The 24,791-nt window shown below is 43.1% G+C and overlaps 1 protein-coding gene across 3 annotated transcripts in view; it reads right to left on the bottom strand.

Moving 5' to 3' along the window:
* Nell1 (neural EGFL like 1) overlaps positions 1 to 24,791 on the bottom strand; it is an 850,243-nt gene that overhangs the window by 683,255 nt on the left and 142,197 nt on the right. For all 3 annotated transcript variants that reach the window (XM_042277006.2, XM_042277016.2, XM_076543299.1), the window contains exon 4: positions 4,457 to 4,627. In XM_042277006.2, the coding sequence (XP_042132940.1) occupies positions 4,457 to 4,627 (171 nt within the window). The remainder of the gene's footprint in view (positions 1 to 4,456; positions 4,628 to 24,791) is intronic.

Genomic DNA, 24,791 nt, shown 5'->3' on the forward strand with positions numbered 1-24,791 from the left:
TAGGGAGCATTTCTTATTCAAACCACCAAGCACTAAACCCTTGACTGAAGTATAACTAAGATTCCCTCCTACTCTGCAGGCTCTTTAATCTCAGATGATCTTCACACCTTCTATAACATCTCTGTCCTTGGAAGACTCTCTGGTACTGTGACTTTGTCTCAAGCAGCATGCAATGCTAGCACACTATAAAGGTGACTTGGAGATATGGTATGGCTAAGGTTTGGCAAGTGGTTCCCAGCTCAAGGTTTTGTTTTTATGCTTATGTGACTGAAACTTAGTCATCTATCTTCTCTGGGCCCTTTTAATTTTTGAATCTATAAGCCTAATAAAGCAGTCACTAAATTTTATCTTAAGAACTAGCTTAGCTTAGCACATTACCAAGCCAGTAGTAGATGTTCAGTAACACAGGTCTATTCCCTGACACAAGTTCATTAAATTCCACATATGAATGTTGGAAAGGAAAATATGAGAAAGGGGCAAATTTCTGCTCCTGAGCCATCCTTGACTTTCTTTATGTTGTAAATCTAGTGGTAGCCATCATCACTGTGTGGCTGAACAGTCACAACAGATACTCCCAGTCAGACCTGAGCAGTCACAGCAGACACTCCCAGTCAGATCTGAGCAGTCACAGCAGACACTCCCAGTCAGACCTGGGTCCAAACCCTAGTGCAGTTATTCATTAACACCACATTGCTGACACATCATGTAATCTTCGGTTCCCTCATCCTAAAAATAAAATCTTATAGTAAATGGCTAAGTACAGTCAACACTCAGTCAATTTTAACTCCATCATCTCCAGCTCCACCTAACCAGCAGGACTCTGATGAATGATGGGTTGGGAGAAAAAAATGAGACAGGATAAGAAAGATAAAACAAAATAGAAATGATCTCAAGGTGGAATGAAAGGCACAGCTGGAAGGGTAGTAAGTCTCTGTGACATTCACTCTGGACAATGAGGGGTAGACCAGTACGCTGGTACAAGTGGCACAGCCACTGTCACTCTAGGCCCAGCATATGCTTGCTGGACAGCAACTTGTAAAGAGAACAGGTCTGCCTTTTGCCCTGTATTCTACTTTGTTCCCCATCCTCTCCTCCTCCTCCTCCCCAGGGCTGCACTTCCAGTGCTGGATTTTCCAAGCCCAGGTTTCTCATAAGCATCCATCCTTTTCATCACCCTCCCCTCTGCTCAATCAGTGGCTCTGGAATGCCAGTCCATGCACCAAGACTAAATTTTCTATACAAAACCAATAGGGAGAGCTTTATAAAATATACGCAGTGAGATATCCATCACCAATAAGAACAAAAGCCTGGTGTTTGTGACAATGTGGCTGGAAGTAGAGACTATGATGTCAAGTCAAATAATCCAGCCATATTAGAACAAATAGCTCACATTCTCACTCATTTGTAGAAGCCTAAAACATTAAAACAGAATGAGAGAATAGAGTAGTGATCCCTAGAGGGTAGGAATTAAGAGTTAGATAACAAAAGGATAGGAGGAAATGGTTCTGAAATCCTACAGCTCAGTGGGCTAAATTTGTCTGCAACAGTTTATATTTCAGAATAGCTAGAAGAATCCAAACGTTCTCAGACACATAGGAATGATAAACGTGTGAGGAGATAATAGTTAATTGCCCAAATTTCATAATAAATTGGATATTGCATTGAATTCTCATGTGGTTCCCCTAAATGTGTACAAATATTAGGTATCTTCTAAAAATAAAAGCATCTTCAGTTCTACCCTCAGTAGGTCAGATAGGGCCCTGCCTGCCTATGTTTTGAGTAAGTTCCCCAGGTAACATTATGCATGTACTCCACTGTTCTGGAACCCATGCTTCTAGATTTTTCCTCTACAAGAATCAAAATGCATCTTTCCTTTCTAGGTCTGTTATTCACCAACTTATCTAAAAGGTGTGTTTATGTTTGGGGCCCTTCACTCACTAATTATCAATAGCTTTATATGTTTCTCTCCTGTGCTGGCTAATTTGATGTCAACATGACACAAGCTAGCGTCATCAGGGAAGAAGGAAGCCCCATTGGAGAAAATGCCTGCATCAGACTGGCTTGTAGGCCAGTTGATGTGGAAGAGCCCAGCCAGTGGACTGCCAGTAAGTAGCAGTCCCTCCATAGTCTCTGCTTAGTTCCTGCATCCAGATTCCTGACTTGAGCTCCTGCTCTGACTTCCCTTGATGGTGTACTGTTAGGTGGAAATGAACACTTTCCACCTTAAGCTGCTTTTGGTCGTGGTGTTTATTACGGCAATGGCAAACTCGAACATCCCCTAAGATCTTACATGTTAGCCACAAGCCAGAGAGTGAAACACATCGGGGGAGGGGGGAGGGAGGGAATATATAGGAACCTCTACACTCATTTGCCAAAATGAGGCCAAGCCCAAAGCTACAGTGCTCCTGTCCTCCTCCCTGTCACTCTTCTAATGGACAGGCCATGGAGTGGTTTGAGGAAAGGTCAAAGATACCACAGGTGTGCGGAATAAGTGACAGCAGCAAAGATAGATGTGAACTGAGTACTAAGGTCTAAGGCTCAGAATATTTTCCATTTCTGTCCATGAACACATGCGGATCTATGGTGCCTCAGGACAGTATATGACAATAAATGTATGGTGAGACAATTTCATCACTCTGGGGACATGACCAAGTAAGCTTACACAAAGGTTACATCATCTCCTGGGGACCCATCAAAGGAGACCACCATTTTGTCTGCTACTTGTCATTGGTTAAAATGTCATTTACACAATGCACACTTAGAAGTACTATGTGTGAATGTGAATAATACCATTTAAAAGAAAATGAAACTAAGATGCAAAGAAATTAAGCTGTTTGAACTCATGCAAGCAGCAAGTAGCTGAGGAGAGGAAGAGAATACTGAACTGAAAACAGAGAATTTGAGTGTGAGACACTAACCTAGCAGACACACTCGGTTACCTTTCTCTTCTTCAAAGTGAACAATGTCCAGGAATCATAAAGTGTTGGGAATAAAGATGTATACAAATGCAACAATGCATGAATAGGGCCAGAATCTTGGGGCTTCTCTGGTGGAAATTCCAAAACCTGCCAATGGAGTCAGAAAGCTTGCAGTTCCCCCCTCTGCAATGCCATGGGGGAAGCACCTGAGTAGTCAGGGGATCATGGAGACAGAAGGCACTTTGGTTCTATCAAAATGGAGGATACAATGTGCTCATCAAGGTAGACATGAAGAGGCAGCTAAGGGATCCCTTCATTCAAGCTGTGCAGCCTAGGTCTGTGGGCTAAAAGAACCAGTGTTTCTTCCTGGGCATACACATTATATCCATGGGAAACATCAATACCTCAAATGTCTGGAAAGCATCTTCAAAAAAATCATATCCAGAAAGATCAAACCCCATTCAATATGGTAGACCTTGCCTGGATCCTGACACACTCCCCTGTCCTCCAGTCTTCTAGAAGAGACTGTCGTACTGAGGTAGTAAGCACACTGCAGCATCTTCTCATCACATTGACAGTCTACTGCAGAGTGCCCTTGGAACACTCACATCTCAGTGGTCTTTAGAAGAGAGGCTATCCTATCATGCTTGTCCTATACGCTGGGCCCCAGGGAACATGCCTTGTGGTAGCATCATTGCTGAAAGTAATAATGCAAGGACACTGCCTAGAGAAAAAAAAACAAAAAACTCTATCATGAGTCTTGGGTCACTATCCAAAAGAATTTTCAGTGGGTGTGGAAAGATCAAGACATTGACCACCATTATCCAGCTGTCCATCCACAAATGATACAGTAGAGACCAATGGTCCCCTCCCCTCCTCAGCTATCAGTGATTCTGCCTGCAGAGACAGACAGACATGGGAGGTAGTAGTACTTCTTCTTCACCACAGCCAACAACCTCCTATGAAGATCCACCCACCCAGGTGTCACTGCCCCCCACGGATAAGCCAGCACACTCCTTCCCCTGCAGAACATGGGAGGTCTCACCTGTAAAAGACTCGAAGAAAACCTCTTTAAGACGTCTCTGTTTAACTTAATCAAAGCTGCACTTGATGAAATAAAATAGAATCTCTCACATTAGCAACAAAGCTTCTCAGAGTCACCCTAACGGAGACTGGCTTTTTCACTTCCAAGCGGAATGAACTCAACAATATATCACAGTTAACTGTGGTCACAGCTCCATGGAACTTCAGCCAGTGCTGAGAGCTCACTGAGGGGCAGTTAATAGTCCCCAATCTGTAATCAACCTTTTTTACATTTGTTCCTAATCACAGAATACACTTTCATCTTAATGAACTGTTTTCTTAGCGTATTACAGTTGGTCATTTCAGCATGCCTAATGGCCCATTCAGTAGGTTAAATGACAATTAAGGTCCCCTGGTTTTGGTGAAGGGGGAGGGAACGGTTTAACACTTTCCCCCTTCCCCCTACAGAATGAGATTTGAAGGGTAGGGTCACGGAAGATCAACGTCAAACATACCTATTGCAGTCGACGTGGAGCAGGAGGTGGGAGGCACTCACGGACAGCGCGACCTTGTGCCACTGTCCATCAGCCATGCGGTAGGGAAGGGCTTCAGTCCGGGGCTTCCCTCCATGGATGTAATGGTAGCGTATTTCTTCCCTTGGGCCACTGCTCTCCAGTTCAAAATAGCTGCAGGGAAAGAACAAAGGCTTTAGTTCTGGGCATTGTGGCCCTCATCAGTCCCACATCCTCATTACCAGGTTTCTTGAAAATTATCAAAACACAGCACACAGGGCCATGACCTGAAATCAAGTGTACAGTATGGAACCCACTCCATCTACCGTCTGAGAGCCCTTCTATGACATCCCGAGCTTCCAACATGGAGATCAATTGATCCAAGGTGAGGCAAAAACTCGCTAGCTAGTCAGCAGAGCTTGGAGTTGTGCTTCCTAAATACTTGGAACTACAGCTCAGCAGCCTCTTTCTATTGACTGAAAGGGGTCATTCATGTGAAGAGGCTTTACTGATGTTTGTTTTTAGAAATGCCATTTAAACTTTTTCAAGAATTAACAAGAAAAAAAAAGGTGAATTGGGCATCTGGGATTAAAAATCCATGCAAGAGTGAAGATACAAGCCTTGTCTTTTTCTGTTCTTCCTCTGGGTAGGTGATCTCCAGGTGGTGGGACACAGAAGAGTTACAGCCACTCACACATGAATCAGGACTTGTGATTATCAAGGTGTAAAGCACATGGCTTGAGTTTTCTTTCCTAAGATTGTCCTCATGTTTTTTCAGATCCTTTTGAAATTCTTTGGTCTTATGTGCTAGGGCTGGCACTGCCATGGGTTACTGGAGATTTTGTCTCCTACAACTTCCAGTTATCACCACTGTCAGTGGCATGTGCCTGACCTGTCAACTGTGCACTAGCATGTTACACATTCTAATTTCTCTCCCATTGTACCCTAAAATACTTGCATTGCTATCCCCTTTTAAAGATTGAAAAACTGAGATTCTGACTGATGGTGTGGTCCTGTTGATAGTGTTTGTCTAACATGTGTGATGCCCTGGGTTCATTCCCTAGCACTGAATAAATCAAGTGTAGCACACACACACTTGTAATTCTATCACTATGAAGGTAGAAACCAGAGGATCAGAGCAGCTTATGGTCATTCTTGACAATACATAGTAAGTTTGAGGCTAGCCTTGGCTACATGCAGCTATATTAGGTAAGGAAATACTGGAAAGGGAAGGAAAAAAGAGGAGGAAGGGAAGGAGGGAGGAGTAAAGGGGAGTAAGTCAGAAAAAAACTGATACTTCCAAGAAAGACACGGGGATCGCCCAATGACGGAGAAATGGCTGAGATCTACATGAACAGCATGGACATGAGTGGGAGCAATGAACGGCGAGGGTCGAGGGAAAGAGAGCGGGAGATCCCACCTGGATCAAGACCAGAGAGGGAGAACAAGGAATAGGAGACCATGGTAAATGAAGACCACATGAGAAAAGGAAGAAACAAAGTGCTAAAGAGGCCCACAGAAATCCACAAAGATACCCCCACAAAAGACTGCTGGCATCAATGGTCGAGAGACAGCTGGGACTGACCTACTCTGGTGATGGGATGGCCAAACACCCTAATAGTCATGTCAGAAACCCCATCCAAGGACTGAGGAATCTGGATGCAGACATCCACAGTTAGGCCCCCAGGTGGAGTGCTGGGAGTCTAATTAGCGAGAAAGAGGAGGGTTTATATGAGCGAGAATTGTTGAAACCAAGGTTGGATAAAGCACAGGGACAAATAGCCAAATGAATGGAAACACATGAACTATGAACCAAAGGCTGAGGGGCCCCCAACTGGATCAGGCCCTCTGAATAGGTGAGACAGTCGATTGGCTTGATCTGTTTGGGAGGCATCTAGGCAGTGGTACCAGGTCCTGGGCTCGCTGCATGAGATAGCTGTTTGAAACCTGGGACTTATACAGGGACGCTTGGCTCAATCTGGGAGGAGGGGACTGGACCTTCCTGGACTGAGTCTATCAGGTCGATCTCAGTCCTCGGGTGTGGCCTTGATCTGGAGGTGGTAGAAATGGGGGGTAGGCTGGGAGGAAGGGGAGGTGGGCAGGAAGGGGGAGAACAAGGGAATCTGTGGCTGTTATGTAGAACTGAATAGTATTGTAAAATAAAAGAAAAAAATTTAATAAAAAATAAACTGATACTTAAAGGTTATAAACATACCCCTGTGCCTCAGGCTGTTGGCATCTCTTAGGCTCCAGAAAATACCCTTAAGTCATACAAGACATAAACTCAGCTAGCATTCACCTCCAGCCATGCATGAAGCTCTAGAAACATTCACCTAGACAGGAAACCAGTGTAATCCTTGTAGTTGGAAGTAGCTACAGGTTTCCTATAATCCACTGAGCTGGCCAAACCTTAGCTTGACTGTGTTAAATCTAAAACACAAAATTCATCACCGGTTGAGGACTAGATGGAGCCATCATGAAAATCAGCTTCTTTGGACATGACCCAAACTTTGCCAGAGAAGTAATGAGCATTTCTTGCTCATCATTCACAAGGATTATTCCCAAGAGAAGCATGGAGTGCAGCTTGCAACCACCTCATCTCCAGCAGCACAAGGAATTAGCCCTAAGAGATTGTTCCTACCACAGAAGCCATCTCCAGTGCCCAGGTTCATGCTAATTAGGAATAATTAATATAAAACATCTTTTCAAAAAGAAGAAATCCCTTAATATTTATCTTAAAGAAATCCTTAAATTTCTTCCAAACATCAAACATATTCTAGAAGAACCAAACTGAAGAATTCAAGTCAAGGCACTGCAGGTACTTGGTCATCCATCAACTCATTAACTCAGCATGTCTTTAGTGAACATGTAGGAAAGAGATGAAAAGGATCTGAAATATAGATCCCTCTATCAAGATATCTGAGACTAGTAAAGAATGCAATAAAATGTGTCCATCTCCAAATAAAGTAGAAAGTATCCTAGAAATGGCCCAGGATGAGTTGAGGGAGGCTGTCATGATACAAGCAAACACCTGATGCCTTGAACCTGCCAAGTGCATTTTTATCACCACTTTGCACTGAGTTCTCATGTGATCAGACACAGAGCATGCCTAACCCTGGGAGGACACAGCTCCAGCACAGAAAAGCACCATGATTTTCTGAGACCTCATCAAGATCCACACATCACAAGAAATCTCTCAATTATTTTGACCAATAAGAGACTCCTGGGAGAAGGGACCTGACCTTGAAATGACTTCAGTCAATGACAACTGCAAATGTTCACCAAGGTGGCTGCTGGGATCATTAAGATGGGGGTGAACGCATTTAAGCAGATTCAATCACTGTTCCTGGGGTTACGGCCTCATTGAGCAAGCGCTTAATGTGTTATAAATAGATTGTTTAAAGATCTCTTTACAAAGCTGGAGTGAGTGATTACCCTGTAGTAATCACAGAGATGTAGCTACGAGGAAGGAGCCCTACTCTAGTGCTTTGCAGTGGCCACTTGTACCCTGGGGTGACTTTTCTGATAGCACCACATGCACCTCAAACTACTTGAATACAATTCAAGATGGTGTGTGCTTGAAGAGTTATATTAAGGATGACAAAATCCCTGGACTGCTAAGGGGCACCAGGGTCAAACTTTCATAAAGGCTGAGGGAAACACAGCAGTACAGTCCAGACAGTAACTCTCCACTCACAGGGACAGGTGGCGTAGTCCTAACAGCAACCTGCAGGAGGCAGTCATAGATCTGAAGGCTGTGGCATGGGAAGGGGGCACCATGAACTATGCTCCCAGAGGGCTCAGGTGTTGCAGGCTTGGTACCCTGTTCTTGGATCCAACACAGAGCTCTGGCCAAGGCAGTGTATCAATCCCTTGATGGATTTATAATATGGTGGTATTATTGCTGTAGGACCTAGTTGAAGGAAGTTTGTTCTCTCTCTCTCTCTCTCTCTCTCTCTCTCTCTCTCTCTCTCTCTCTCTCTCTCTGTGTGTGTGTGTGCACACACACGCTCGTGCGCGCGCACATGTGTGTGTATGTGTGTGCCTCCCTGTCTCTCTCTGTATCTCTGTCTGTGTGTATCTCTGTATCTCTTTATGTGTTTTTCTTTCTGATTTTCTATCTCTATGACTCTATCTGCCCCTCCCTGTATCGCTTTCTCTCAGATGACTCTATGTCTCTCTATCTCTCCCCTCTTCTCTCATCCTCACCCTTTCCCAGCCACCATAAGCAGTCAGATTCCTTTGTCACCTGATTCCACTGCCTCACTGTAGGCCACAGCAAAGGCATCAGCTGACAAGGATTGAAACGTCTGAAACATCGAGCCCAAACAAACCCTTCCTCCTTCTTCCTGTCATTTGGCCGAAATGATGAGAAGGTGGACCGACACATGTGGTCCATAGTCCAGCAGCACCAGATCACTGCCTTCCCCACCCCAAGACCTACTGAGGCAGACCCTGCATTACAGCAGGACCCCAGAGGATTTTTGAGCTCCTAGAAGTTTAAGACGCTATGCAGCAGAGCGCACTGGGTGTACTTGCTGGCCAGCTTCTCACCACAGGGGTGTCGGAAGTCTGAGATTACATGGTGAGTGGCGACCAGCAGCCATATGCTCCTGTAGGAGAGGAAAGGTGGTGTGAACGAGTGTCATGTGAGCAGCCCAAACCCGAAAGCCCTTACTCCTCTTGCAGACATGCTTCCTGACAGCCTGGAAAGGACACCAGCACTGTAGTAATAACGGATCACCAAGCAGGGCTGTGGGCAGCACTTCCCTAGCCTTGGACCTCACTCAAGGGTGCTGTTCCAAGGAGCAACACTCTCAGAACAGCCTATTCACCTTATAGATATTTGCAAACAATGATAACATTCCCAAGTAATCTCCTGTATATTCCTGCCTACCACCTAGACTATTACCCTTTCTAGAAAAATGACTCTTCTTTATTCTTCTTTCTAGACACACTAGCATGCTGGTCCTGATGCTTCAGGTGTGATCAAATGAATCCACTTGGTATATCACCAACACAGAAACAGGAATTGGTGCAAATGTCTTCAAATGCACAGAATGGTGACATTACCCCTGCCTTGCTCTGGGCCATGTGTGACTGTGATTGCACCCTAATGTTTACACTGACTTTCTCATCGACTAAAACCCTGAGTCCTTTCATGTCAAACTCTATGAAGACAAATCTTTCCCACTCTCTATTTCCATAGATGAATTTTAAAATAGAAGTTTTGCTTAACTGCTAGGCTGCATCTGAATAGTTCCCTAAGGCCCACCCTGTGGTATTAGGCACAACCAGTTCACTGTGAACAGAAGTTCAATTTCATGGAACCATATGAATTTCATGCTATGTTTGGAAATAAAATTCAAGAAGAATAATTCCAAAAAGTATAGGTTGATCAAGGTCACCCAAGACGTTTTTACTGAAATGTTTATCATTTTTTCCAAGCTTGATACTGAAGAGACCGAACTTAACATCAGTGCAGCCATGACAGGCTGCAGACTAACAACAGAATTGGGACTAGGCCTCACCATTACAATAATCAGGAAAAAGCCACAAACTGTACCCTGCAGGGGACCAATCAGAATTGAGACAAACAATTACTAAATGCTCTAGAACATAAAGGGTAGCTTGCATCATTTATATATAGGTTGCCAATTTCCTTGCAGCAACACCAGTACCAATCCCTGTTTGAGAAGACTTCTGTTACCTCACTCCTGCCCAATCAGGAGTTCAACCCCCATCTGAATCCAGAGGTCTCCTATCCCTCATCCTTTACTCCTTAAAAGCCCTGCCTCAACTGAGCTCAATGCTATCCCTGATCCAACTGCTATGCCAGAATGGACGGGAAGCCCAAGCTCAGCTTGCAATAAAGGCTCTTGGCTTTTGCATACAACCTCAGACTCCCAGTGATCTCTGCAGGGGCTCATGATGCAGGCATAGCAATACCAATCTACCCTGTTTGAGGTGTTGTTTTTTTTTTAATCGGTAATTTGTGATGGTTGATCTTCATTGTGATCCTTACCGTAGTTAGAACCACCAGAAAAATGCACCTCTGGGAGTGTCTGTGGGGGTGTACCCAGAGAGGCATAGCTAAGGGGGTGGGGTAACCCACTCAGAATGTAGGTGACTTCACCTCATGGGCTGGGGTTCTGGACTGAATATGAAGGAGAAGGAGAGGCCAGCTGAGCGCCATCACTCACATCTCTGCTTCCAATTCAATACGACCAGCTGCCTCAAGTGCCCAGAGACACTCCTGCTGGTACACCTTCCCTGTCCTGGAGGGCTGCCCCCTCCACCTGTGAGCCTGCCTCCCTTCCTTAAGGTATCTCTGACAGGCATGTTCTCACAGAAGCAACAACAAAAGTAACTAAACCCTGGTTTAGTGGCACACTCCTTCAATTCCAGCACGGGAGACAAGAGGACCTCTGTGAGTTCGAGGCCAGGAAGGTCTGCATACACAATGAGACCCTCTCTCAGACACATACACAAAAGCAACTAGTTCAATATCAGAGACCACAAAGGTAGACATTTTCAAACTGTTAGAGACCACTTGCTGAGGGAGAGTGGGAAATAATGGGAGAGACTCGTTTTAAGTGGCCTGTGTCCATTTTCTTCATTGGGAAAGATAAGAAATAGTTAAGAAAGGTGTCTTCCTCTATATGAGACACACACATTGCCTAGCTAGAAATCTACCAAAGAGAGCCTTGGTGCCGTGCTCTGAGTCTGCCCACATTCCAACAGCAGCCTCTCTGCGGCTGGACATGCCACTGCACTGTGGGGCTCAGAGTAAAAGATCAAGGAGAGACCTCGAAAACAAGGCTACACCCCAGCCATGTTTACCTCTGGCAAGATGCTCAAGGCAAGCAGAATGCTAAGGGCTCGCAGCCACTAATCTGCTTTGTGTATGGGAAAACAAGCCACCTCATATGTAGACAGAGCACCTGAGTGGACCACTCCTAAATTCTTAAAAATTTGAGTCCAAAGGGATAAAAAGAAAATAGTTTCTCAGAATGGTCCGAATAATGCTGTTGTAAAGCCTCAATAAAGGCTAAGTCTAGGCGATGCTGTGCGCCTAGTTCATGCTAGTTGCAGGGGGTTCAATGGCGGACCCAGTGGCACTGTTAGATGGAGTGAGTCTAAAAATGACTGTGTGGATGGGAAATACCATTCCTCACAGAAAGCAATGCTCAGCTGAGGCATACACATGATAAACATACTCAGACATAATAAACATGCTTAGTCATTTTCAGAGTAAAGAGAAACACAAGACCATGGATCTGAAGAGAAAGGCAAAAAAGTGTGGAGGAGCCAATCCATAGAGCTGGTACTCTGACAGGGCAGGCAGGGGGGACGGCCCCTTCTTGTCCACAGGACAGGTGACGGGGAAGGGCAACTACAATACCCCTCCTATAATATGCCCATCTATAAAGTGATCTTAGCATCCCTCTCTCAGAAAGAGAAGGGGTCCCACATGATCTGGGTGACCTTGTGATGCGTGGCAACCTCCAAGGCTGGGTCACAAACACGTGAGTCCATTTTCAATCCCGTGTACCAGAATGTTTGTGCTTGAAGCCCCCAGTCACCTTCTAAGAGGCCTGAGGATCCTGAGGGCACCATGCTGGGAGGAAGTCCAAGCCACATCCAAGAGACAGCAGGCAGATGCTCTTAGTGACACAGAAACTGGGACATCAGCCAATAGCCGGTATAAAGCAGCATGGAAACTCCTCTATGGCTTCCCCCACTGCCTAATCTCCGCAGTTGAAGCCACAAATATCATGAAGCACAGATAAGCATTCTCCTCTGGGCTATGCTCACATTCTTGACCCAAAGAACCTGCAAGCATTAAAAGCTTGGGGACAATTTTTCAGACGTTAACAGAAATTGGAACACTATGACTTCAAGTATACATATTTTTGACCTTTAAAAATTGAAACTATAATTTAAGTATGTCTTTTTTAAATGCCTGGGGTCTCTGGCCAGAGAATCAAGTCTCAAAGTGGCAATTCTCTGCTTGTAAGTAATCCCACAGATTTATAGCTGTGCACTTTCTTCTAACTTATAAAAGTAAAACAGATCATCTGTTTTCCGTATACAGATAAACCACTGATCTTTTGTGAGTTAGTTATTAAATCTATTTATTGTAACATTTTTGGTGGGGTCTTTATGTTCTTCTCAGTAAAAGAGCATGTCATTAGCAAACAGTGACCACCTTAGGAAAAGAAAATTTCTGTCATGTTCAATACTGTATAAAGAAATGGAGAATATAATACTAGTGAGACAGAAAGACAAACACTGCTTTTCCACACGTATCAGAAGGAGAACGTAGAGCAGTGTTTGTAGAGAGTGGGGGTTGACTGAAATGGGGAAATGACAAGGGTTCTAAATCTCAGATGGAGGAACAAGATTATTCTTCAGTTTTCTTGCATCTCTGTAGATGTAACCAATCGTCTTATTAAAATAAGAAACACAGAGCCAAGGTAAAAGAGAAAGCCGAGAGGTCAGAGCTCAGAGATAAAATCTTATCTCCTGCAGTGCTCCTAGCTTTCCCGAGAGAGAGCTACTTCCTGTTTGTCCGTGTTTAAATATTCTTTCTGTTCTGCCTTCTCATTGGTTGTAAACCCAACCACATGACTGCCTCATCACTGCCTGTAAGTACCGCCCTCCAGGTCTTAAAGGCATATGTCTCCAATACTGGCTGTATCCCTGAACACACAGAAATCTACCTAGCTCTTCTAACCACCACGCTCTTGCTATGGCTCTAATAGCTCTGACCCCAGGGCAACTTTATTTATTAATATAAAATTAAAATCACATTTCAGTACAAATAAAATATCACCATACATCTCAGATGACCTGTTAATGATTAAATGGTATGCATTCAAAATTGTCTTTTTGATGAAAATTTCAACTGTCCTTACCCAAAACACATTGGGTTTTGGGGCAATAGTACAGAAAAAGTTATGGGTACACTCATCTAATCATTATGCACTATATTCACAAAGTATGACATCACTCTGTACCCCATAAGTGTGATAGGTTGTCAATTAAAATTAAAAAATAAATTATCGAGAAGTTTTTAAAATGGTATTCAGCTCTAAAATTTAACTTAGTATCAATACTACCTTTGTATTGTTTTTGAATACATGCTTGCCAGCAGATATGAAATAACTAAATAAGGAATTCTTGCCTATCTATCTTTTTAACTGTCACTTTTCCAAATTTCCACATCATGGTTTCAAGCTTCAAGTTTGCTAGAGTGAGTGGCCACATTGGTGGTCTCTTCAAAATGAGATGTGTTCCCTGGATTCAGTCCCAAGTGCCTTCCTTGGTATTTGTCTAAGTTAAATACTCCCAAAGTGTTTGTCTGAGTTACAGGACAGGCTGTAGGTACACAGACAAACTTCTAGGGCTTCCACTCCCTCTAAGTACAGCAATGTGCTATAGAATAAGAGTCAACACCAGAAAACTCGAGCCAGACACAGGGCAGCAATCCCCTCCCTTACCGGGTCCACATGCTTCCCTCTCCTGTGTCTTCATTCAGTAGAAGAGTAGACATCCACTTCACAGTTTGCTCAGGACAAAACGACATCAGTCTTGAAGCCACTTTACAAGGTGTCCAACACTGCTTACAATTTCTTATCTCTGTCTACGTCCATAGAAACAAGCAGCTCAGAGAGGCAGAACCAGGAATACACACACTCCTTTTTACAGGAGGGACCCTTGTATGTTTTTCCCGTCTTGTTTAGCTATGACCTGGTGATTTTGTTTGTTTTGTAAAGTCCCATATTAATTTTGTACTCAATGCGCTTAGCAAACAGCTAGCAGGAGATTAACAGTGACAAGGACATAGCATCTGTTACTGAAAACAAAACATTCATTGCTATATGAAATGTAAAGTGAGCTCTTTACATAGAGTCAAAATGGCTCTGTCAGAGACTTCAGAATCGGTGTGGAATTAACCAGGCTGTTCTTTCTAAAGTGAAGGCTGGCTTGTACTTGTACCTCCCCCAAAATAAAGACCTAGAGAAGACTGACCGTTAGGAAGGTAACACAGAACAAATCTTACATAAAGAAATTTAAAATGGAAATAACCAATGAGAACATCTCCAGTGGCAATGGGCGGAGACATGGTTTTCTTTTTAGTGGTGAAAGTTTGCAAAGAAAACCAAATTTAAAACGTTTAAGTGGCCAAATCCAAAGTACCGAGCATAGAATCTCACTATTGTAATTGCATTAGGCTAAAGTATAGCTGTGAACCTCCTGAACTCAAGATCAGATGGTTATAATTTGAGACACAACTATTAAAACAAATTGTAGTAGGGGTTGGCATAGTTGAAAGTGTAGTAAGACCCACACACATATATATGTTTTCTCTACACCATTTACTGAAGACTCAATGAGAAGAAGAGCCAATGAGATGGCTTCACAGGTCAAAGCCCTTGCTGAGCAACCCTGACAATCTTAGAACCTGTGGTGGAGGTGAGCACTAACCTACCCCTGCGAGTTGTCCTCTGACCTTCACACACGCACTCTGACACACATGTGCCTACACACACACACACACACACACACACACACACACACACACCATACATACATACATACATACATAATACATACACACATACACCATATACTCACACACGATAATGATAATAAAATTTTTAGATTTTCAAACAGAAGGAATATTATTGTTCTCAAACAATACTCTCTGATTATTTAATTTATTTCCATCTTTATTTTCATGGTTTAAAAAATGAAATTCACAGGCAAATGGATGTAACTAGAAAAAAAATCATCCTGTGGGGAACTCTGACCCAGAAAAACAATATATTACTTATATGTGGATGTTGGCTGTTTAAGTCATTGGTAAGCAAGCAATAATTCATAAAACCTCAGAGGTAAGGTAAAAAGTAAGGGACTAGGAGGGATGGATCTCCCTAGGAAGGGGAAATAAAATAGATAGTTAAGATAGTTAAGGATGGACAAGGTTAGCGAGGTGGGCCTGGAATGGGAGGATCAAGCAGGGAGGGAGAGGTCAGAGAGATGAGGGAGGGGATGAAGGGATTGGCAGCTAAAACAAAGGGCCACTTGAGGGTTTGTATGGAAACCTAATACAGTAAAAGCTTCCCATAATATATACATATATAATGGGGAGCTAAATGAAATCACCAAATAATGGGGGAGACCGAGTTCCAACTGGACATCTCTCATCACCAAATGAAGCTTCCAGTACTGGGAATGGGTTATATCTAATCAAGTTCTTGGCCAAAGGGGGTCCATGGGAACCCCTAAACAACCCAGGCAGTTGCCAAGGCTATTGGTGATCTTTCACAAACTGACAGTAAGGTCCTTTTGCTGAAGATAACACCTCTACAAGTCATGAAAAATGGAGCGGTCAAGGTGGTGCATACCAAGAACCTTCCCCCCTGTAGACTAGTATTTATGGTACTTGAAGGTTCTCTGTATGCTACCAAAGGAGAAAGGTAAACATTAACCCACCTTCAAACACTTCCATCTGTAAGAGTAACCTGCCTGCAACATGTGCTGGTACAATAGTGTTCAAAGCTTGTGGGAGGAACCAACCAGACTCTGATCTGAGTTAAGGCCCACTCCATGAGATGGAACCATCACTCAACACTGCTTGCCTGGCCAAGAACCTAAGACTAAGGCCAGGGGCATAGAAGAAAACCCAATACTACCACTGTGCTAAAGGGGCATACCAATAAAACGACTCCTAATGACATTCTGCTATACTCATAGAGCCATGCCTCATTCAATCATCATCAGAGAAGTTTCCTCCTGCAGCAGATGAGAACAAATACACAGACCCACAGCCAGACAATGTGCAGAAACCAAAAGACTCTGGAACATTCAGCCCTAAAAATGAAGTCTCCATCAGATCCCTCCCTTCAGAACTCAGGAAACTCTGTGGGAAAGGAGGCAGAAAGAGTGTAAGAGCCAGAGAGGATGGAGGACACCCAGGAATGAAGTCATTATACAACCGGGCTGGTGTGGCTGGTGCAGAGAAGAACTCACAGAGACCGTGACACCATGCCCAGGGCTCGCACGGGTCTGCACCAGATAGGGCCCTAGAGCTGAAAGGAGAAGTGGACACATGTGCCATTCCTAACCCAGAAGCTGTCTCCAGTAGATAGTCACTTGCAAATAAACAATTCGTTTTCTCCTAGGAAGTCTCCCTGGGGAAACAAACCACTCTTAAGGATAAGTAAACCCCCAAATGCCCAGCACTAGATGGCCAACACAAAATAAATTCAGTGACATCTTTGATGGTCCTTTGTCTCATAATGTTAAATAATGGCTTTTTTTTTTAACTTACAAGTCCTTTGCAAATGTATTCTGGTTTCCAGTTTTGGGTTTTTATAGGATTCCTGTATGTGCAAAGGTGTATCTCTGCTTCTATATGTGTTTCTTGTGCTTTTCTTTGGTTCTTTTTAATGTTCTGCTGTCCTGTCACGTTCTGATTTTTTTTTTATTTATCTTGTTTTATTATTATTATTCCTTAGATTCCTGACTTTTTTCTAACACGAGGCAAAAAGGGTTCAGATGGGAGAAGAGGGAGAGCAGATCTTGGAGAACCTAGAGAAGAGGAACTTTAATCAGAAATATTGTATAAAAAATCTATTTCCAATAAAAGAAAGCATAAATAAATTAATATCTCCATAAAAGCATTCAATGAAAATCTACCCTCTAGCCAGGTGGTGGTGGAATACACCTTTAATCCCAGCACCCTGGAGGCAGAGGCAGAGACAGAGGGATCTCTGAGTTCAAGGCCAGCTTTGTGCCTAGAGTGAATTCCAGGACAGCCAGGGCTACACAGAGAAACCCTGTCTGGAAAAAAGAAAAGAAAGAAAGAAAGAGAAATAAAGGAAGGAAGAAAGGAAGGGAGAGAGGGAGGGAGGGAGGGAGGGAGGGAGGGAGGAAGGAAGGAAGGAAGGAAGGAAGGAAGGAAGGAAGGAAGGAAGGAAGGAAGGAAGGAAGGAAGAAGAAAGGCGAAAATATCCCCTCCCATCCTGTACATAGCACGCCCAGAATCCCAGGTTTGTCCTAAGAAATCTCTGCTGGGTCTTGTGTCTTGTTAAAAGGATTGTTCTCATAAGTTCTTTAGGATAGCTTTAGATTTATAGAAAACTGCAATGTAGATCTGAGTCTATCTGCCCCACACTAGCTTCCTCTAGTACTGACATCTTATATAAACAATGAACCAATATAAATACACGGTTATTGAGTAAAACCTATATTTCTTCATATTTTCTTAGTTTTTTAATCTATTTTATTCATTTTTGGAGAATTTCATTCAGTGTTTAGGATCATACTCACTTCTCTAACCACTCAACTGTGTATCCTCTCTTTTCAACTTTAAAATCATCAAGTACAATTTGTGCCACTCAAATACTCTTGGAAGTGGGGCTGTCCACTGAAACGTCAACTTACCAGGGGCCACACCCTTAAAAATGACTCTCCCTCTCCAAGCAGCTATCAAATGCCAGAATGTTCTCAGCTAGGGGTGGGACTCTGTGCCCACCTCCCATTGCCATGCTGCGATCTTCTCTGGCTTGAGCTTGCCCAGCTCTTGTGTGCTGCCATGAGTTCATGAGTTCATATTTGTGGCTGGCCCTGTGTCTGGAAAATGTTGTTTCTTTGTAGCCACCTTCCTCCGAGGCTCTCACACTCTTTCCTCCTCCTCTTCCACAGGAGTTCCTTAGTTTTGTTTTGTTTTGTGTTTTGTTTTGTTTTGTTTTTACCTTGTATTCCCTTTCTGCCTTACTATCTTATCCAAGATACAACATAGATTTAATCAACCTATCTCCTGAGGCTCCAGGTGGCGATGCCAACTCAGATTTGTCTTCTTTTCATGACCCTGACATATTTGAGTATTTCTCAGGTGTTTTTCTTCAATTTAGGTTTCTGTAATGTCTGCCCTAGTTACTTCTGAGTTGTGAACTTAGCAAAGGAAGACAACAGAGGTCAGGTACCATCCTCCTTCCAGCTTATCAGGAGTGAATGCTGCATCACCAGCATCCCTATTGATGTTGGTTCTGGTGTCCACCTACCAGGCTCAAGTAGTTCTTGCTGACTTTCTCCTCCTGCCCCATATTTCACTCCATACTTCACTCCAGTGAAGAAAGCTACCTACATGCATGACACATGCAGCCCAATAGTCATACACTGTGGTCATTTGAATGAGAATGGCTCCTATGGGCTCATGTATTCTAACACTTGCTGGCCAGTTGGTGTAACTGTTTGGGAAGGATTAAGAGTGTAGCCTTGCTAGAGGAGGTGTGTCACCAGGGGCAAGCTTTGAAGTGTCAAAAGATTTGCACCATTCCCAGTGTATCCTCTCTGCCTTGTGGTTGTGAATCAAGATGTAAACTCTCAACATTCCTGCACTCCACATCGTGGACTCTAGCCCTCTGAAACCATCAGCCAAATTAAATGCTTTCTATTCTGTTGTCTTGGTAATGGTGTTTTAACATATCATAGAAAAACAATGAAGACAGAAGTTGGTACCAGGGAATGGGCTATTGCTGTGACAGACCTGACCGTGTGGGGTTTTGGAGGAATGTGGAAGATTTGGGGACTTTGTCTAGGAAAGCAGGTGAACACTGTAAGTGGGGCTTAACCTCACTCACTTCTGGTACCAACTTCAGGCTTGGTTATTTTTTCCCTAGTCTGATTTGATCTTTCAATCTCTTGTCGATGTCTTTAGCAGAGCAGAGGTTTTGATTTTAACAAAATCTAACACTTTTCATTGCTCACGTTCTCAATATCACTAAAAACATAACACTAAACCCAAGGCCACATAGTTTCCCTGTGTTTCACTGTTACCTTTTACCTTACGTTGTATGGTCCCTTTGAGTTAATTTTCATGTAAAGTGTAAAGTCTGTGTCAAGGTCCAGTTTTTGCATACAAATGGCCAATTTTCCTGCATCATTTGCTAAAAAGACTATTCTTTCTTTCCAAGGTTCTCAATCTGAGAAAGCAAACATGAATACATTATCCAGCCCACCTCTTTAATGCTAACGGCAGCACATTACACTCACTCTTCCACGCTCTTTTCACTTGATGTAACGAGATCGTCCTCACATATAGGGCTGGTTCTTCATTCTTCTTATTTTCAATGTAATACATATTCTCCCCTGCAAAGTTAAAATCACCTACTACTTATAGCACAAACCCAGATTACAGCTCAAGAAAGACCCACAGCTAAGAGGAGCTCACATAGTCTAAAAGCAAGATAGGAAATCATTTGTAAAGTATGACAGAAAATCCCGAGGGTAGAATGGCACAAAGTGTTAAGATAGGCAGCAGGTGACACAGAGACATGCTTCTCCATGGGATGTAATGCCGTATGATAAGGTGAAATAAAAACTTACAGAAAACCAGACAACATAGCCTGACCAATAATGAGGGAGGGAGGAAATCCACTCTGAAATGGAGAAGCCAGAAAGCTTTGGGGGTGAAAACAAATGGACAGGGAGAGATGAGGAAGATGCTTTGGGGCAGGAGAGAGAGAGTAAAAGCAGAGGGATAAACATGTTTGGAATACAGAGACCAGAGAGTGAGAACAGCTACGGACAGCATCAAAGGTGTCAGCAAACAAAAGAGTTGTGAAGAAGCCACATTCGCAAAGCAGGACTACGTTCACAGAGCCAACCTCTGACATGTGACTCTGTTCCTGCATGGCAGTACCTGGGCTGTTTTCTGCCATGAGAAAAGCAAACCGATTACATTCGTAAGTTAGTATAGCCCCACAGTGTCAGCAAACTTTCTGGCATGAATTCTCAGCTCCAGCCCTTGTACCTCTGAGAGTTTAAATATCAAGTCCAGGACTCTGTATGGACTCTGACTTTGTCCAGTAGTTTTCGTTGCTGTTGTTTGTTTGTTTGTTTTTGTTTGTTTGTTTTACATTAGTGAATAACAAATTTGTATTTCCAATCCAGGTCTGCTTTCTGAGCTATTTGCTTGGGTAGCCAACTGTCTATGTAGAAACTCAACTTGTGTCCCTCTGGCTCAGTAAACAAACACATAGTCCCGTTGTTCCTCATAAACCTGGCACCTGCGGAGGGAGAGCCTCTCCAAGAATGAAGGCTGAAGCCTGAGACCCAACTCTGATAGCTTCCCTTCCCTGTGAACTATTCCCTAATCCACTGCATCTATTCTAGGTGTGTCCGCCACGCTCATCACTCATCTCCTCTGTTTCTGCTGTCGTTTCTTGGGCCATCATCACCTCTTCCTGGAAACTCCGCAGCATCTTCTAAGATCTTGATGAATCCATTTTGGCCCTTTCCAACCCATTCTAAAGCCACAGCCATCTTTTGAAAGTAAAAATCTAATCAAGAGGTGAGGCAGGTGGATCACTATGAGCTTAAGACCAGCTTAATATCAAGTTCCAGACCAGCCAGGCCTACACAATAAGAGCTTGCCTCAAAACAACAACAAAATCCAATTAAATTGCCAAACACTCCCATTCCCAAATTTAAAACTCCATCACTGACTTCCACTGCTGATGCGCTTAAGTCTGGAATTGCAATTCAAGGACTCACATGTGCTGGCATTTGTACGTTTTCTCCACATCGTGCTCCAGCTTGCTTTCTGCATGCTGGCCTTCTGCCAGGTCTCCAAACGTGCCAGGCTCCCATCCACCACAGTACACTTGCCTCCACTCTGCAGAAGGCCTTATCCTCTTGCTTTTTTCTTTTCTTTAATCATTTTTTAATTAGGACATAGAGTCCTTTGGGTGTAGTCCAGGAGTGATCCAGCTGTTACCCACTTTCTTCACCCTTTAATCCCTCCTCACCTTGCCTGTCACCACCTGGACAAGACACTGCTGGCACTCACTCCTCCCACCCAAGTCTTCTTCTGGCAGTGTAAATAAAATCAACATTTAAATAACGATATTAATCGATGCAATTCATTGAGTTCTTACAGTGTGCCAATTATTGTGAGTATCTGACAATATAACATATAACCTCACTATATTTTCATGGAAGCTCATCTTCCTTACAAGCAGTCAGGGGTACTAGACCCTGTTTACCAAGATGGCCACTCTCAGCTTCCAAGAATGTGAAGCATTCAACACCCTGGACAGAGGCAGTGGACCCAGGTTCTGATGAATCTTGTCAGTTTGTGCTGCGGGCCGCAGGAATATATCATAAGAACTCAGCTGGTTATGGCAAAGTCACTACCTGGAGGGATCAGAGAATTCCTCCAGAGGAAGCCAAATCCCAAGGAGTTTTTGGTGTTACTTGGCTTGTTATATATCAGATGTATTCTGTTATGAAAATCATGTGTGCCTTCATAGTTTTCCCAATTGACTTTTCCCTAAGAAGGGCTAACAGTGTGGACTGATCACTCTCTCTGGACATACATATTCCAGGTATTTGGAGAACAGCCCCAGGAAAGGCTTTCTCTGAAATCAGATTATCTCCCTTAGCCACTTTCAAGGACTACAGGAAACACCACCCAGGTGGGTGCCCAACTTCCGAGGACTAACAATGATAACAGCCCACCTGCAAGTCTCCTGACTTAAATTCCACAAGGAGACACCGCCCAGGGGGGCGCCCAACTTCCGAGGACTAACAATGATAACAGCCCACATGCAAGTCTCCTGACTTATGGTAAATTCCACAAGGAGACACCGCCTAGGAGAGGTGGACATTAAATAATAGCTTTACACAATTTAGCTCAGACCCTCCCTTTATATACCGGGACTTCCAGGGCATATAGAAGGGAAGAGAAAAGAGAATGGAAGAACTAGATGGGTAAGAACTTGAGAGGAACAAACTGAGATGGGGTAGAAGTAGATTGAAGGGCTACAGGAGAGTACTAGAGGAATGAGATGGAAGATGAGAAAGAGCCAGATGGGGAAGAACAAGATGAAGTAGAACGAGAAGAGGAGAGAGGAGACGGGAGAGGAGATGATATGGGAAGGAACAAAGTGGATGAGAACCTAGAAGGGGCAGAACTAGATGAAGGAATTAAGATAGAACCTAGAGGGGATCGCAAACAAGTGTAGAGAGAAATCAGGCTAAAGATGACCTAAATATGAGAGCAGAATATAAGCTTATAGCTGTCACAGGATAATAAAGTATATGGACTAAGGAGTTTCATGTACATAGATTCATTTCATTTCATCAAAGATTAATTATCACCTGGTTGTAGATTCTTCCTGGACCCTGGGAGGGGACTATCGAGGGGCTGGACCCCCGTAGTCCCCAATAAGTTTGCTTCCAGTTTCCCTCATTATCTTTGTTTCCACTTCCAAAGTCTCAATATGTGACACTGGACTATGAGCTCGAGGAAGGCATGGACATTGCCTGTTGTCACTCACCATCCTGTCTGTGAAGCCTAGCATATTGGAGAGACTTACTGTAGATTGCACGAATGGATGGATGGATGGATGGATGGATGGATGGATGGATGGATGGATGATGAATGGCTAGAGGAGCAGATGTCCTGTTTGCAGTTATAGTAATGAACTTCATGTGCACATAAAGAAGCGACTATGCTCTGGGAGGAAGGGACTGGACCTCCCTGGACTGAGTCTACCAAGTCGATCACAGTCCTCGGGGGAGGACTTGTCCTGGAGGAGATGGGAATGGAGGGTGGGCTGGGGGTAAGGGGAGGGCGTGGGAGGGGGGAGAATAGGGGAACCCATGGCTGATATGTAGAACTGAATGGTATTGTAAAATAAAAAATATATATCACAAAAAAAAAAAAAAAAAAAAAAAAAAAAAAAAAAGAAGCGACTATGCTACACCAATGAATTGTAGCTCTGAAGCCAACAATCACTGTGATAGCAAATAAAAGTTCCCTTAATATCAACGGACTTAATTCACCTATAAAAAGACATAGACTTACAGAATGGATACGAAAGCAGGACCCATCTTTCTGCTGCATACAAGAAACACATCTCAAATTCAAAGACAGACACTACCTAAGAATAAAAGGCTGGGAAAAGACTTTTCAATCAAATGGTCTTAAGAAACAAGCAGGGGTAGCCATCCTGATATCCAACAAAATAGACTTCAAACTAAAATCAATCAAAAGAGATCAAGAAGGACATTACATCCTCGTCACAGGAAAGATCGACCAAGATGAAGTTTCAATTCTGAACATATATGCCCCAAACACAAGGGCAACCACATATGTAAAAGAAACATTACTAAAGCTTAAACCACATATAAAACCCCACACATTAATAGTGGGAGATCTCAACACCCCACTTTCACCACTGGACAGATCTCCCAAATCGAAACTTAACAGAGAAATAAAGGACTTAACTGATGTCATGACCCAATTGGACCTAATAGATATCTACAGAACATTCCATCCTAACAAGAAAGAATATACTTTCTTCTCAGCACCCCATGGAACTTTCTCTAAAATTGACCACATACTTGGCCACAAAGCAAATCTCAACAGATACAAAACAATCAGAATAACCTCCTGTGTTCTATCAGACCACCATGGTTTAAAGCTAGATTTGAACAACAACAAAAACTACAGAAAACCTACAATCTCATGGAAACTGAATAATGCTCAACTGAATCACCAATGGGTTAAGGAAGAAATAAAGAAAGAAATTAAAGACTTCCTAGAGATCAATGAAAATGAAGACACCACATACCCAAACTTATGGGACACTATGAAAGCAGTGTTAAGAGGGAAATTCATAGCACTAAATGCCCACATAAAGAAGTTGGAGAAATCCCACACTAGTGAATTAACAGCACATCTGAACGCTCTAGAACAAGAAGAAGCAAAGTCTCCCAGGAAGAATAGACGCCAGGAAATTAGCAAAGTGAGAGGTGAAATTAATAAATTAGAAACTAAGAGAATAATACAAAAAATTAATGAAACAAAGAGTTGGTTCTTTGAGAAAATCAACAAGATAGACAAGCCCTTATCCAAACTAACCAAAAGACAGAGAGAGAGAATCCAAATCAACAAAATCAGAAATGAAAAGGGGGACATAACAACAGACATTGAGGAAATCCAGAGAATTATAAGGTCATATTTCAAAAACCTCTACTCCACAAAACTGGAAAACCTAAAAGAAATGGACATTTTTCTGGATAGATACCACATACCTAAGTTAAATCAAGACCAGATAAACTATTTAAATAGTCCAATAACCCCTAAGGAAATAGAAACAGTCATTAAAGGTCTCCCAACCAAAAAAAGCCCAGGACCAGATGGTTTCAGCGCAGAATTCTACCAGATCTTCAAAGAAGAGTTAATACCAATACTCTCTAAATTGTTCCACATAATAGAAACAGAAGGAACATTACCAAACTCCTTCTATGA

The sequence above is a fragment of the Peromyscus maniculatus genome, chromosome 1 (genome assembly GCF_049852395.1).
Source record: "Peromyscus maniculatus bairdii isolate BWxNUB_F1_BW_parent chromosome 1, HU_Pman_BW_mat_3.1, whole genome shotgun sequence".
Classification (NCBI taxonomy): domain Eukaryota; kingdom Metazoa; phylum Chordata; class Mammalia; order Rodentia; family Cricetidae; genus Peromyscus; species Peromyscus maniculatus.